The 16,215-nt window shown below is 48.5% G+C and overlaps 1 protein-coding gene across 3 annotated transcripts in view; it reads left to right on the top strand.

Moving 5' to 3' along the window:
- The window catches only part of SLC37A1 (solute carrier family 37 member 1), a 34,774-nt gene extending 32,085 nt beyond the window's left edge, over positions 1-2,689 (top strand). For all 3 annotated transcript variants that reach the window (XM_033052665.1, XM_033052664.1, XM_033052666.1), the window contains exon 21: positions 198-2,689. In XM_033052665.1, the coding sequence (XP_032908556.1) occupies positions 198-213 (16 nt within the window). In that variant the 3' untranslated portion in view covers positions 214-2,689. The remainder of the gene's footprint in view (positions 1-197) is intronic.
- The last annotated feature ends 13,526 nt before the right edge of the window (positions 2,690-16,215 follow it).

Raw genomic sequence — 16,215 nt, 5'->3', positions numbered from 1 at the left:
AAAGGGTGACTCTGAATTTATTTTGAATTGAGAAAAAAAAAAAACATTGAATCAATATTGATTCAGCCACTTGATTGTAGAATTTTGGAGGAGTAAGAGAGATTAGAAAAATGCAGAGCAGGGGCAGAATCCTGCCTTGTGGTGTCTGTTCTGCCTCACAGCTCAGCTTTTCCTGCCTGGTTGCTTTTATTTCCCAGCTTCAAAGAGCACTGATCTGTGAGACCAGAGCTGGGATAAGGAGTGTGCCCATGGATGGAGCTCTTCCCTGAAAACCAAACACCTTGTCCTGTATTTGAAGAGTCTCATGAAGAGCCTTGCAGGTTTGCTGGGAGCAACTGGTAAATCCCTGAAGCTCTGATTTTTGCACATGAATAAAGTACCTCAGGATGGCAAACTGTTCACCAGATGAAGAGATGGGGACTTGGGGAAGGTTTCAGCAGCACACCTCGACTGAGCCAAAGAGAAATACCAAGTGCCTTTTTTATTTCTTTTGATAGGATGTTTTTAATTGAAACAATGAACTGTGCATTTGCCAAAAATGAAGGCAAAGCTGGAGCAGGAGGAAGTTGAAATTTTAGCAGTGTGTGAGTGACTGTCCCAGTGTCAGTGAGCAAAGCATGTGTCTCTTATGTCATCTTGTGTACACTGAGAGCATCTCAAAGTTCTTTATAGAGGACAATATCAGCTGGTTATTAAGATGTGCTGCTATTAGTATTTGAAGCTGCTCAGACAATAATCACCCTGCTGTATTATTAGTTTTTAGCTCCAGTACTACTTCCCAAGGACACCATCCAACCTTTTGGTAGGTTATAAAATAGAATTTACTCTTCCTGTGTACTGCACTTAGCAGTCTTCACAAATCCTCTGGATGGATGTTAGTCCTCCATTGAGTCCTAAGCAGCAAAAAGCAGTTTATGAGTCAGAATTTCCAGTGGGGGCTCTAATGATTTTTCAGGGCATTATAAACCAGTTGTGCAAATGTCAAGGAATTGTGCTGCTCTGCTAGGCTGGGCTGACATAAGAGGATTTTTTTTTGGGGTGACAGAGAGCTTCAGCACCACAGGACTGAGCAGGTGGAGCTGCTTTGGTGCCCAGTGGCACTGGGTTTCTGTTGGGTTTCAGTGCTGGTGTGTGCACGTGGAAGTCATCATCAGATCTGGGCCTTAATATCCAGAAATCTCTCTCAAGTGGCTCTAGGTTTCAGATTTGGAGCCAAAATATCAAAGAAGAAAAATTACCTGTGTGGGTGGTAGTTTGTAAGAGAACATTTGAGTACCTAGTGCTACCCAGAAAATAGATGGTTTAATGTCTTCAGAACATATCATTTCTTTGTACAGCTGTCTGCTTTGCAAACAGAATGTTTCTGTGATTTTTTTTTTTTAAGGTGTACAAACTGAAAATAAATCTTTTTTTGTATGGGGTGTTTATACTTAGATCACAAAGATAAGGTAATTTAAACTGTGTTGTCCTTAAATGTATTTATTAAAGCTCTAGGCCTTTGCTTTAATCTGTGCTCTTAAGTTTTGTGAGACAGTGCAAGAGTCTTTACACTTGATTAGCAAAACACTTTAAAAGCCCTGCAAAATATTCATGAATGTCCCATCAGCTGCTGGTAACACTTCATTTCCAGGGCTGTTTTGTACCTCCTCAGCCTTTGAGTTTTTCACTGGTTTGATCCAGCAGGTGCTTCATGCTTGACCTGAACAGTGTCAGAATGGGCTCATTTTTCACTGATTTGCTGGGCAGAGGTGCAGGGGTGACCTCAGACCCACAGGGACTTGGGGAAGGTGTCAGGACCTCTAGGAGTGTCCTGTCCCTGCACTGACCTGGCTGGAAGGTTGATCTCACACATTTTGAGTAAATCAGAGGGAATACTCAACATGTGAGCTCAAAAATCTGTGCTGTGCTTAGGCTGGGGTTAAATGTGACAGAATTGTGCAGCAATGTTCCTTGAAAGGATTTCCATGCTCCTGAAATATCAAACTGCTCCTCACTCACAACCAGGCTGAACCTGGGGTGCTGCTGGAACAGCCTCTGATGGGGCAAAAATAACATTGCAACCCCAAAACAGCTTCAGTGCCTGTGTGGGGAGGGAGAGATGATGGATGGAGGAGCTGAGGATTCCAATCCCTTTCCCCAAAAATATGTGTACAGCTTTATACTGAAACAGTTCCAACTCTGCTGCACTCAGATTTTGAGAAGCTGCTCCCTCTGGGCTGAAGCCTGAGGTTAAAAAGCTTTTGGTTGTATTTCTGAAGATATTTCAGTGTGTTTTGGGTTTTACTTGTTGGGGCTGCTGCTGTTATTTATTTATTTATTTGAATAGCTTTTGCACTGCAGTGACTCTGGTATGGGGTAATGACAGATCACAATTCAGTTCCTCCGAGCTACAAATCCGTTGGACAAAAAGATAAAGATTTGTTTTTCTTTTTAAAAAAAACCCTTAAAGGTCCCCCAAACAGTGAATAAACTGTGTGTTTTGTTAGGATCAGGTGTCTGTATCCATTAATCTGGAAATGGGCGAGCCTGGCAACATTTTGTGTGTAAAAATGTGAGTGACCAGTAGGTACAGCCAAATTCAAGTGCGACTACAGGGTTGATTTGTTGGTTTTTTTAATGCTGATTATTGTGAATTTTATCCATTCACCATCCTGTGTTGAATAAAAAATAGATTCTATTCTAAACAGAGGAGTTTTGAGTATTTTATCTTTTACATCTCCATGAAGGAATGCTCCATTTATTGGTTGGAAGGACAGACATCCCTGCAGGGACATTTGCCTGAGCCAGGGGCTGAGTGTGGCTCCTGTGGTGACTTTTAAGGTGACTTTTTTGTTGTCTGCTTTGCTTGCTCTTCAATATATATGGAAAAGCTCCATCCTTTCTCTCTAGCTCTGATCATCTCCCAACATTTATTGTCTGGATTCTGTTAAAATGTTTGGGGGGGTTTTTGTGCCTCTGCCTGATATGCAATGTCCAAACCACAGATGTGCTGGGGGAAAATTGATTGGAAAGGAAAACAGCTTGTGGTTACAGAATTTCTGACCAAAATGTGCCTGAGGTGCTTCCTAGGAATAGGTAAATAATGGCTGGGGTGCTTTATAAAAGAAGGGAGACTGAAATCCCAGTTTCTGTTCTGCCTGATGGGGAGCAGGAGCCTCCCCTGTGAAAAATCTTTTGTGAAAGCCCTGGGTGCTGCTGGACACTCTGCAGGGGGGTTTGTCTGTGTTTGTAGGAAGGGTTAGTAGGGTGGGAAGAAGATAAATAACTAGCAGGGACAGCAGTGTTGTGTTCCTAAATCACTTTGAGACTCTTCCTGTACAGTAATTTCACGATTATAAGCCGCACCATTTTGACAAAAATTTTGGTCCGAACCCAAAGTGCGGCTTATAATCAGGTGTGGCTTATATATGGACAAAGAATGAAAAGTTGCTGTTTTAGTTTGGAGGACAGGTGTCTGCTGAGAAAGGCAGGAGCTTCTCTTTGAAATGGAGAATGTAAACCCCCTCCCTCCAAATTATTACAATTTTGAAATCAAGGGGCTCTCAGGCAAAGATATGGGAATTAGGAATAACAGTTCTTTACCAGGGAAATGAAAATAGAAATACAGCACTACAAAGAAACAAACCCCAAACCCTGACACAGTCAGAGTACAACCTGACACCTGTCAGGCAGGGTGTTGGCAGCAGTCCCATTCCATGGTGGCTACATCCTCCTGCAGTGACAGATGTGGCTCAGTTGGAGCAGTGCTCCTGTACAAGGTGCAGTTTCCCTCCGGAGCTCCAGTGGGGATGTGGAGAAATCCGGTTTTCCTCTGGAGTCCAGTGGAGAAAGGGGCTCCCTTAGTGTCCCAAAACCTCTGTTTTTATCTTGGTAAGAAATGTTGGGCTCTTCCCCCTGGCTGGAGCAACTCCCAATGGGATGCAGTAATTTTATCAGTGCCACAGTGGGACTCAATGGCCATGAGCAGAAAATGACTGGCTGGAGGAAGGATGGGTTGTGAAAAGATAAAGAACAATGCCCTGCCTGGTTTCAATGGATGGCCCATTAGCAGAATATCTCCCAGGGAGATCAGGATCACTGCCCCCACCCTCAACAGATGGTGATACAACAGATACCTTTTATCACACTCTGTGTTGTAAGGTGTGGCTTATAATCGTGAAATTACTGTAAATTCTGCAAACCCACCCTGTGCACCAAGACTTAATTCTGTGTGTTTTGCTAGTAGGGGAAATTCCAGAGGGGTTCTGCCATTCATTTGAGGAGATGATTGCATGTGCTTCTGGCATAACATCCTTGGAATAACAGTGGGAATCCTGCTCGTGTGTTTGTGCCAATGCTGAGCAGCCTCAGACTCTGGCTGAACTCATCGTGCTCACGCCCGGGGTGTTTGGTTGCTGCTAGAAGATTTCTGCAGCAACTGATGCCTGGGGTGCAGAAAGTGCTGCTCAGGTTTAGGCAGGTGTAAATTGGTGTCAATTAAAGCAGAGGGTGTTGGAGGTTGGTGGTTTTCATACAGAATTATTTTGGGGAGGTTTGGTTACAGTTCCATCAAACAATGCCTGGATCAGTAATGGTGGCGTTCTCTGGCCTGAAATAAATTTATGTATTATGTAAGTGGTCAGATTAGATTATTTCATTATTTCATGTCCCAACCTGTGCTAGGATGTTCTGATTGCTGACCTATGGCCTTTTCACCTTGGAGCAAGGCTGGTTGGGTTTTTTGCTGTGCTGAAGCAGCCAGGGGATGGTGGGGACACGTCCTGCCCTGCTGTCCCAGTCTGCAGGGGCTGGGCAGGGGCTGCAGACCCTCCTGGGGGTTGTGTCTGCTGCTCTGGGGACCTTGAACTGCATTTGCTGCCTTGCTGAGTTAAAAATGTGACTGTCATCCTTATGGCTGGGGAGAGGAAGGGGAGGATTTAACTGCTGGTGTAATTCAGTGTCCAGTGACCTTAAGTGCTGGGTTATGTCTCACTGCCTTAGAGTTTAATAAACTGGGTGTTATAAAGTGTTTGTTGTTTCTTCTTTGTCTCCCTTCTTTTGGTTATTTTCCAGTTTGGAATAAGAAGGTCATTAATTGATGCTTGGGGTGGTTTTTTTGGGTTTTTTTTCCCTCTGTCTACCAGTTTACCCTTTGGCTGCAGTGAAACATGGACTGCTCTGTAAACTGGGAATACAAGAACCAAACTTTCTTCAGCATATTTCAGGATCCTGCTCAACTCCTGCGTCAGGAGATCAGCTACAAAAATGTGTGCCAAGTCTCTTGGTGCTGTGTTCATGTTGAGGGTTTTAAGGATGTTTTCTTCACCTCATGGTGATACTGGGGTAGGGTTTCTCTCCCTCCTTGTTTTACAAAGCAGCAGACAAATACCCACATTTCCACAATATTCCCTTTGGTCCAGTTGTTTGTTTCAGCAGAGGAGGACACAAAACAGACCTCACATGTACTGCCATGAAGGCTGTTCAGGGCTGGGGTTATTTTCAGTTGATCTGGTACCTAAACCCTGAACAGGTGCTGTGAATTTCATGGGTTATTCAGAAAGCAGCAGCTGCTCCCAGCGTTGGGGCCACAATGGAAGCAGCAACCTGAGTTGGTGTACTGAAACAAAGTGATCAATAAAGTCTGAGTGCTCAGCTTCTCTTCCCTGGCATGTAAAGGGTGCTTGGTGTGGGCACAGGCAAAACCTTTGGAAGGGGTGAGTTCCCTCTGAACCTTCCACCAAACACACTGCTGTGATTTCTGCTGCAAGGACAGAGTATTCTATTCGGGTCTGAGTCACCCAGTTTCACCACAGGCCACATGAGGCTTCAGCTTAGTAAGTACAGCAGGTTCTGAATTTTATTCTTAAATTGCTGGGATTATCTGGTTGGAAGCAGCTGAATGTTGTGTCCTCCTGTGGCAGAATCTGCAGGTTTAGTTTTATACTGAGAGGTAACAATGGGATTCAATTTAGCCATTGCTGTTAAAAGTCTTTATAAACCTTCCTCTCCCTCTGGCTGCAGCTTTTCAGTTAAATGAAAGGAAGAAAGTATAGTAAAAAAGAAAGAAAGAGGTAAAAAAAAGTCTCAAAAGCATACTCTTTCTTCCAAATTTTGCTCACTTGCTTGACTAAGGGAGATCCACTATCACAGCTGGTTTGTGTGTCTGCCTGTAAATCTGTACTGCTGCTGAAAGCAGAGAAAAATGGAAACCTTTGGGTTTCCTTGCTCTGATTTTCACAGTGGCAGTTCTCAAAATAGATGTCCCCAGCCCAAAAAGGCAGAACCAGCGTGACTGACAAATCTGGGGTGCAGGCAGAGAAGCCCAAGGATGTTTGGTTTAGGACTGATACCTGTGTTAGAGCTGAATTAGATAGATTAAATTCCCATACAAATCCCTGTCAGGCATGTCATGAAGCTCTAAACTTACCCCAGGTGTCAGCAAATAATCTTTTGAGGAGGGTGAAATCCATCACCACAAAGCACCTAGAAAATGGAGCTAGAATAAATGAAATCCTGCATTTCTCAGAACAATATTCACTGTCATTTGAAATGAGACCTCCTGGCAGAAAGGTTGCAGATGATGTAAGCCTTACAGTAACAGGGGAAAAAACAAAGCTCCCCTGTTTGCCTGCTTGAAATCCTCTAATAAAATAATGCATCTGTCAAAGCAGCATCTAAATGCCATTCCTCTGTGTCATCAAAAGGGAAATGTTATTCCAAAATGCAGACTGGTTCTCATGCACAGGGTTTTTTCAGGCTTCCCAGACCCATAAAAGCAGTCAAAGGGGATGATTAGCAGCTCTGGTACATTCACCTTGTGCATCTCTGCAAGCATCAGGAGCTGCCTTCTGCATTGTTTTTGTTGTCTCTGTTTTTCAAGCACAGTTGGAATTGTCCACATAAACGGGTTCTGCTTGGAACAGCAGCAAAAAAAAAAACCACCCCCATGATAAACTGCCTTGCTGGTCTTATTTTTTAGACAAAAAAATAAATAAAGATGTAGTGCTGCGTGCCTTCTGTACAAGATTAGTATTCTGTGGCCTGAGTCTGTTTTCAAGCAAGTTTGCCCAAGCAATTACTCTGTGAATTTACAGTTCAGTTCACCCAGAGTCAAGCCCTGGGTTGTTTTGGAGCAGCTTTTGCTGGGCTCTGCCCCTGCAGGTGTCTGAGCAGCCTGGCAGCAGCTCCTGCTTGTGCTGGGATGCCAAGGGCAGGATGCTTTCCCAAAGCCATGCTGAGTGATGGGCTTTGTGTCTCAGGAGGACTGGATTGAGTTTAAACCTCCTCACCCATGCAGTGAGGGGCAGAGCTGGTCTCTGGAGCCAGGAGGTTCCCTGGGGATCCTGCCCAAAGGAATATGGATCAGATGCACCCAGGGAGCAGCAGAGAGCACTGGATTCCAAAGACAAGAGGAGAGTGTGGGGCTCCTCTTGGGTAGGGTTGGGATGTGTTTATTTTGTTGGAGGTCTGTGTATCCTTGCAGAGGACTCGGTGGGAATTCCTACAATTAACACTCAGCAATGCTCATGGTGATGTTTGCAATGTGACACTTCAGCAATATTTAATTCCCAGAGCCACCTCCAGTCCCACCAGTGTGTTTGAGGGGAAGGAAGCCTGTCCATAGTGAGTTTTGGAGAGACTGTCCCAGACATGGGTGTGCTCACAGACCTGCACACAGCACAGCAGCAGCTCCTCTTCAAACACAGCTCCAGCCTCACTCACTCACCCTGGGAATGTGATGTGTTGGGGTGGGAGGAGGGGAGAGCAGTGTGGAGAAATAAAACAGACCAAAAGCACCATTTTATTAAGAGAAACAAAGTGATGTGTTGCCTTTGGCTTTCTCCCCAGCGCCAGGGTCAGGCTCTCACAAGCTCCAAAGTAAGCAGGGCTTGGGTTCCTCTGCAGGAATCCTGCCTGGCTGAGGGATTCTGGCTTTGCTGCTGCCCTGGGCACGGTTCCTTGGGCAGAGGGAGGCAGAGAGCTGGTGGATCTGCTGGCAGAAGGGCTGGATGGCAGATTGGAGGGAGATTTCACCCCTGGGATGGAGTGGGGCAGGGGGAAGAGAGTGGGGAGCAGAGCACTGGCCACAGGAGATGATGGTGAAACAGCAGCAGGGGAAAACAAATGAGTAAAAGTGCAGGAAAAAGATGTGGGGTTGGAGAAAAGAGCTGGGCACAACGTTGTGACTTTTTTAGTGGAGGGCTCCTGGGTTTTCACTTTATTTCTGGGTGTTTATTTCTGTACGTCCTTGATCTCAGTTCCTTGTTCCCAATCTCAGTCTCTTCCCTGAAAACCTCCTTCCTGCCTACTGGAATCTTTCAGGCAAGGGCTGAGGTCCAAGGAGAGGAAAACCTTCACATCCAGTGTCCAGGTTGTGGGGAAGCAGCTGAAAGAGAGAAGATGGGATTTAGGGGGGAAAAAATAAATTTGTGTGAATCCAGTGAAATCCAAAGAGAAAGAAAGAGGAGGATGAAGGAGCAGGAAGGAGCAGGAAGGAGAGATGGCTTCAGGGGCTGGAGTGGGACTGGAGAGGGTCCAGCCTCTGACAAAGCCCTTTTGGAGAAGCTTCTCACTAAAAGGTTTGCCTGGGGCCACCTCTAAGGAAAGGAGAAGCATGGGCTGAAACTGGGGTGAAAACCTGGACTGTGTCCAATCAAATGGAGGCTGGAGAAAGCAGAGGGAAAAGTAATCCAAAAATAAAATAAAATAAAATTCAAGTTCTGTATGAGGCACTCCCTCCCCCCATAAGCTACTTCCCTTTCATTTTCTGCATTACTTCAGCACTGCCCTCTCCCCTGACCATACCATTAATCCATGATGTTTACTGTTTGCTCAGGAAATTGGATTGTCTTATTGCATGAAAATCTCAGTTCAATTTTCCTCAGTGAGAGTTTCTGGCTCTCAAAGTTCTAGAGGGAATCTCATACCTGACATGGATGAGCAGTCAGCTTCAGTAAAGAGGAGACAAGCAAAAAGAAGAGCCACAAATGTGTTATTTGAAGGCAGACAGTAATGATTTGTCATCCAATCTTTTGAGTTCCTTTGGTTATGACCTGTGATTTTTGGAGATGGAAAGAACACTCTGGAAAGTCGTGGGACTCCCAGGAAAAGTGACACTCAAGTACTCATAATTTTGGGAATTTAGTTTAAAATGTCCCCATTTCATGTTGGCTTCAAATGTGCTGGCAGAGCAGATCAGACACTTTCAGTGCTACTGGAGGCTTTTGTCATCTTTTTCACATGGATTCTGTAGCAGTTTTTTGGCCTCCCTCCCTAAAAGCTGAGACTCTTTCATCTCTTCTATTGAGAAAATATTCTTTGGCTGTTAATGGAAACAGCACTGAACAGACAGAACGAATGTGAGAAGATACCTACATCAGAGAAAAAAAATGTCATATACCTGAGAGATCACCTAGCTATTTATGAAGACTGGTACTCTCAAAATGTTAACATAGAAAGTCTAGTTTTTAATGTACTGTAAAGAACTTTGCAAAATCTGCTTGACCCCCCCAGGAATTCCAAGTGGTGCTCTGAAGTGATGCAGCTGAGGTGCAATCTCCCACCCAGAGCAGTGCAGCTCTCTGCAGGCATCCCTGGTGCTGCTGGAGGGGTGATGAGCAGCCTGCAGACAGGATGAGTCAGGGATGCAGCAATGATCACCTCCAGCTCTGCCCCTGTGAGCTGTGGGGCAGGCTGGCACCAGGATCAGCAGCCCTCATTCTTTTTGGGTTGCCAGGAGTTGGGGGTGTCTGAGGTCTGCCTGGCAGGGAGATGGAGGGGCTGGTGTGCAGTGAGTCACTGCACAGCTCCGAGCTGCTCACATGGCAGCCTCCCAAACCAGGCATCTGAGGAACTTCACTTCCCTGCACCACATCAAATGCCAGGCAGCTTTCCTCAAGTCGAGCCATCCATCCCTTCCCTGCAGGCTGGGATCATGGGCTGCAGCCCCTGCTCAGACTTTGCTGCCAGGAGCACGAGCCAGCCTTGCCCAGTGGAGGGATTTGATTTTTCCACTTCTTGGCCATCATTCCTTTAAATGATCTAGTGGGTGACTCCAGGCACACTTAATTTCATTTATTTTTGTTCTCATCAGCTCTTGAAAGTTCCAGTTGGGTCTCTTAATTTCTTCCATGACCTTATGAAAACACAGCTCTGAGAGCTGGGCTTTCCCAGCAGCTCTGTTCCAGGGATGCAGCAGGGTCATTAGCAGCTCTGTGTGTGTGTGAGTGCTTTGCTTTGCAAGCTCCAGGTCCTGCAGAGGTGCCTGGGACTGGATTCTTGGCTCTCTCCTACCTCAAATGACAGCCTAGGATCAGACAGCTGGATTAGGGAGATGGCAGTGGGGAACAAAGAGTTGGAAATGGAAAGCAGAGAGGGAAGGGAGGCTGAAAATCAAGCAGAGAGGTTGCAATGAAAGGAAGGCAGCCAAGGCTCTCTGTAGGCACAGGGCATGGAGATCCCTGGGGTCCTGTGGCTCCTGGAGGTGGTGGGAAGTGGAATCAGGATGCCAAGGACCTGGTGCCTCTGCCACAGTGAAAGGAAATGCTTGTGGACAGTGATCTCCTGCCACAGCCAGCAGGGAAAGGCAGTGGGTCTGCACCACTGGGAGAGCTCCAGGAAACCAGCCTGGGAGCTGCCAGGTATTGCCAGGGAAAAACTGCAAAAACTGCTAACATGCAGCAGGAGAAAAAAAGGGTTTTTTTCCCTCAACAGACAAAATAAAATAGCCAATAAACACCAGATGCTGTATTGGACAGGTGCTTTACGAAATGGAAGGATTGCCCATGGCTTGAGTCTGTTCTCCAGGCCAGCACTGCACACAGAGGTATTTGTGAGGTAACAGGGATGGCTGTTTCCACTCCCACAAGATTTGAGCCTGTTAACTGGCTCTGAGTGTTGAGAATTCCTGGTAGGTATCAGGATTTTCCCTACAGCTGTAGAGAGAATGAAGGCAGCACTATCACCCTGGCAGCCAAGGCTGCTGGATGGAGGGGCAGAGCTGGTTCCCAGTGAGCAATCCCACATCTGCCACCCCCAGAGCCCTGCTCTGCACCCCAGTGCCCTGCACAGCCACGTCAGATGTCACAGCTCCCTCCCAGCCCACGTTCCTGGGGCTTTGCCATGGAAACCAGGATGACAGCGAGTGTGGCTGCTCTGACTGGGCTGGGTGAGCAGCAGGACCCAAAAACGGGGCCAGGAGACAGTGGGGAGCTGAGCTGCTGGGTGGGGAAGGGCCAAACACCAATTTCAGAGCTTTCAGGGCCTGTGTGGACAAATCCTATAAAGGTCTCAATATTAATAACCAGTCATTCTCTAATTTACATTCAATATGATCACTTCCAGCACTTCTCCATGTGGAAATCTAGCAGTGTGCAAAAGAAATTGAGGTAAAATTTCCATGGGCAGCACACCATGTTCTTTATGGGTTTATGGAAAGGAGTGAGAGCTGGGCTGGAAAGGTCAAATTGTGCTGTGCATGGAGGAGCTCCCACTGCCACAGCCATCATTTGGCTGTTAACAGCAAAAATCAGAAAGTTAATTCCTGCAGGAGCCCTGCCTGACTTCAAATCTATGGGGAAAAAACACCTAGAAGCAAAAATGGCAAAACACCAAAGAGGGTGAAAAGAGGGAGAGAAGACTGAGTGAAGCAGGGAGAAAATGAGCTGTGGGAGGGAAAGGGAAACCTTCCCAGCTCCAGGGGCAAGCTGGCTCCCAAATTTGAGTGGAGTTAAAATCACAGGTGTGTAGTTAAATAGAAGTGTGTGATTTCATATGGTGAAGGGTTTGGAATTTGGGGTTTTTATAATATAGTAATAGGTATGGGACAGGATGGAGGATTTTGGGTGGTGTCTCAGTGTTCATCTTCCTTCTTCATGTTTCAGGCAATCATTTCTGGTTGGTCAGTCAGTGTCACACTGAGGATCAGGAATTTGGTTATTGGGTTAAAAGTATAAACAATATAGGTGTTAGTTCTTTATTGGACAGTTTAGCTTTAAGAGACCTCGTAACAGCTGGATCTGTCTCCTTTTTCCTCACTTCTAGCAGGTAGCTGGAAGTGCTGCTGAACTTTCTGTACTTTTTGATAAGATTTAATAAACACACAAGCCCAAACTTGAGAAAATCAGTTTCATTCATGTATTCTTTAATCCTGGCTCTGAGTGCAGGCAGAAGAGACTGAGACAAACCAATAATGAAGTGGTGCAAACTCCCAACACTGTTACACATGGCCTGCATGGAGAGTGGCTTGAGCAGCCCTTTCCATCCTCAAAGCTTTTCCCTCGCCCTCTGAGCAGGGTTTGCAGCAGGGGGAGATCTCAGCCCGTGCAAAGCCAGCGTGGCTGAGCTGTGCCTCGACAGCAGCGAGCCCAGGGCGATGAGGGATCCGAGCATCCTTGGCTACGCCTTGGAAACCCCAACAAAGCTGCCTCTGAACCACACACACGGAGACAGAAGTGCCTTTTTCACTCCTTGTTGGCCTCAGTAAACATCCTAGGGGAGGCAAAGCAGAGCTGTGAAATACTTTATGTGCCCCCAGTGGTCAGGGTGAGAGCCTGGTACTGCCCTGAGCTGGGCAAAACATTCCTCTAAGGCAAATGATGGAAAATCACTGACTAGCACTCTAGTGATTGGATTTAGTCTTGGATTTGAAGGATTTGGTGAGACAGGATAGTGCTTCCCAATAATTTTTTGCCCCACATTGCCCAGTGTATACTGAAATAAGGAGACTCTGGAAGGTTAAACCAAGTCAGGGCAGTGATCTGCTGGAGCTGCACATTCTCTTTGATGAATGTTATCTTTCATCTCCTTCCAGGCATGGGCTTGAACTGAGCCCTCGATTGCATCAGGCTTTTGTCATAATTTCTGAGTGCTCTCAGCTTTTGAAGATTCACTTCTACATGAAGTTCTTGAAAAGAGCAATAAGCAGCAGTTTTACAGCAAAGCAGTTTTTCCAACAAGTGTTAATGTAATTAGGGAGAGGGGGATGTGTGCTGGAGCTTAAGAAACACAGTTTTATATCCACAGGGAGAGTAGATGGGACAAGGACAGTGGAGAGGCAGGGTTAGGATCATCACCTGGATTTCAGAGCTTGTCTTTTTGCTGGTTGGAGAAGCTGGTCACATTAAAAAAAAAAAAAAATCAAAAAGTAGATTCTCACTAGTGTGAGACTGACCATTAGATATCTCAGTGAGGTGTGATCAAATCCTGAATTGCACCAGTCACTTTGTGTGACCACTGCTGGAGTGGGTGATCACAGCGGGAGAGCTCAGTATCCTCCTCCACAATCCCAAATGTCCCATGTGCATCCCCCAGAGGGAGAGTTCTTGTTGTCTTTTTCCAAATGGCTGCACTTCTGCCATCATGGCCATCTTCCTCAGGAACCTGCTGGGTCAGTCAAGTCACTCAGGGCTGAATCACAGCAGGACAGGATCAGGGCAGAGCTCAGCAGGGCAGGGTGTGGAGTGATGGGTCACAGAGGTCCTGGCTGGTGTACAGGAGCAGTGGGCTTGCTGTGCAAGGGCTGCTGAAGTGGGAGAAGCTCACAATAGCCATGGGGATCACCTGTGGAGTGATCTGAGGGATTGGCTCCTGGGGTAATTTACAGGATAGTCTGTGGGATGGACTGCAATACAGCCTAGAGGACAGTGGGGTGGCGAGTGGGATATGGGACAGGCTGTGGCATAGCCAAGGGGACAGCCCACAGGACACCCCCAGGATAACCCTGCAGTGGCAAGGGCACTCTCCTGAAAGACTTGCAGTGCCTGCTCCCAGCAGGCAGAGGAAGGATGTGGAGCAAAGGCTTGCACTTCCCAGAAAGGCAGAGCTGCCTTGCTGCTGGCTCTGAGAGCTTTAGGAGTACCACTGGCTTCAGCCTGAAAGGTTCTGACTCCCAGGCAGCTCTGGCACCTGCTCAGCCCTCCAACCCCTACAAATCTTCTTGGCAGAGCAGCAGAGCCCTGTCTGCATTTCCAGGGACAGCCAAGGACAAACCAGAGCCAGGGACAAACCAGAGCCAGGGACAAACCATGGCCAAGGACAAGCCACAGCCAAGGACAAGCCACAGCCAAGCCCCTTGGCCTCTGCTGGGGTCAGTTTTGTGTCTCTCTGGCTAAAGAAAGGCTTTGGGCTGGGCACAGTGAGCAGCACTGACCCCACTGCCCCAAGCCCTGCTCTCCCAGCCTACACTAAAGGCCAGGAGATGCTTTTGCAGCCCCTCCATCAAAAGCCCCAGAATAACCAGAGAGTCTGTGCTGGTAGGACAGGCTGTGTTCTGGCTGTGTGCTGGCTGTGCTCTGGCTGTGTTCTGGCTGTGTGCTGGCTGTGCTCTGGTTGTGTTCTGGCTGTGCTCTGGCTGTGCTCTGGCTGTGTTCTGGCTGTGTGCTGGCTGTGTTCTGGCTGTGCTCTGGTTGTGTTCTGGCTGTGCTCTGGCTGTGCTCTGGCTGTGTTCTGGCTGTGTGCTGGCTGTGCTCTGGCTGTGTGCTGGCTGTGTGCTGGCTGTGTTCTGGCTGTGCTCTGGCTGTGTGCTGGCTGTGCTCTGGCTGTGTGCTGGCTGTGCTCTGGCTGTGTTCTGGCTGTGTTCTGGCTGTGTTCTGGCTGTGTTCTGGCTGTGTGCTGGCTGTGCTCTGGCTGTGTTCTGGCTGTGTTCTGGCTGTGTGCTGGCTGTGTTCTGGCTGTGTGCTGGCTGTGCTCTGGCTGTGTTCTGGCTGTGTTCTGGCTGTGCTCTGGCTGTGTTCTGGCTGTGCTCTGGCTGTGCTCTGGCTGTGTTCTGGCTGTGTTCTGGCTGTGCTCTGGCTGTGCTCTGGCTGTGCTCTGGCTGTGTGCTGGCTGTGCTCTGGCTGTGCTCTGGCTGTGTTCTGGCTGTGCTCTGGCTGTGTTCTGGCTGTGTGCTGGCTGTGTGCTGACTGTGTGCTGGCTGTGCTCTGGCTGTGTGCTGGCTGTGTGCTGGCTGTGTTCTGGCTGTGCTCTGGCTGTGTGCTGGCTGTGCTCTGGCTGTGCTCTGGCTGTGCTCTGGCTGTGTTCTGGCTGTGTTCTGGCTGTGTGCTGGCTGTGTTCTGGCTGTGCTCTGGCTGTGCTCTGGCTGTGTTCTGGCTGTGTTCTGGCTGTGTGCTGGCTGTGTGCTGGCTGTGTTCTGGCTGTGTGCTGGCTGTGTGCTGGCTGTGCTCTGGCTGTGTTCTGGCTGTGTGCTGGCTGTGTTCTGGCTGTGTGCTGGCTGTGCTCTGGCTGTGCTCTGGCTGTGTGCTGGCTGTGTTCTGGCTGTGTGCTGGCTGTGTTCTGGCTGTGCTCTGGCTGTGCTCTGGCTGTGTGCTGGCTGTGCTCTGGCTGTGCTCTGGCTGTGCTCTGGCTGTGTTCTGGCTGTGCTCTGGCTGTGCTCTGGCTGTGTGCTGGCTGTGTTCTGGCTGTGCTCTGGCTGTGCTCTGGCTGTGTGCTGGCTGTGTTCTGGCTGTGCTCTGGCTGTGTTCTGGCTGTGTGCTGGCTGTGCTCTGGCTGTGCTCTGGCTGTGTGCTGGCTGTGCTCTGGCTGTGTGCTGGCTGTGTGCTGGCTGTGTGCTGGCTGTGTTCTGGCTGTGTGCTGGCTGTGTGCTGGCTGTGCTCTGGCTGTGCTCTGGCTGTGTGCTGGCTGTGCTCTGGCTGTGTGCTGGCTGTGCTCTGGCTGTGCTCTGGCTGTGCTCTGGCTGTGCTCTGGCTGTGTGCTGGCTGTGCTCTGGCTGTGTTCTGGCTGTGTGCTGGCTGTGCTCTGGCTGTGTTCTGGCTGTGTTCTGGCTGTGTGCTGGCTGTGTTCTGGCTGTGCTCTGGCTGTGCTCTGGCTGTGTGCTGGCTGTGTGCTGGCTGTGTGCTGGCTGTGCTCTGGCTGTGTTCTGGCTGTGCTCTGGCTGTGTTCTGGCTGTGTTCTGGCTGTGTGCTGGCTGTGTTCTGGCTGTGTTCTGGCTGTGTTCTGGCTGTGTTCTGGCTGTGCTCTGGCTGTGTGCTGGCTGTGTTCTGGCTGTGCTCTGGCTGTGCTCTGGCTGTGCTCTGGCTGTGTGCTGGCTGTGCTCTGGCTGTGTGCTGGCTGTGTTCTGGCTGTGTGCTGGCTGTGTTCTGGCTGTGTGCTGGCTGTGCTCTGGCTGTGTGCTGGCAGGACAGGCTGTGTGCTGGTTGTGCAGCCTCTCTGCTCCTCCCAGCTCCATCCCCGAGGCTCACCCCGGCTCCCCGGGCTCTGCATCCCGGGAATTGCACATTGCATCGGGCATCTGCTCTGGGA

The sequence above is a fragment of the Catharus ustulatus genome, chromosome 2 (genome assembly GCF_009819885.2).
Source record: "Catharus ustulatus isolate bCatUst1 chromosome 2, bCatUst1.pri.v2, whole genome shotgun sequence".
In the NCBI taxonomy this organism is placed as follows: domain Eukaryota; kingdom Metazoa; phylum Chordata; class Aves; order Passeriformes; family Turdidae; genus Catharus; species Catharus ustulatus.
This window is presented reverse-complemented; position numbering and strand designations above follow the sequence as displayed.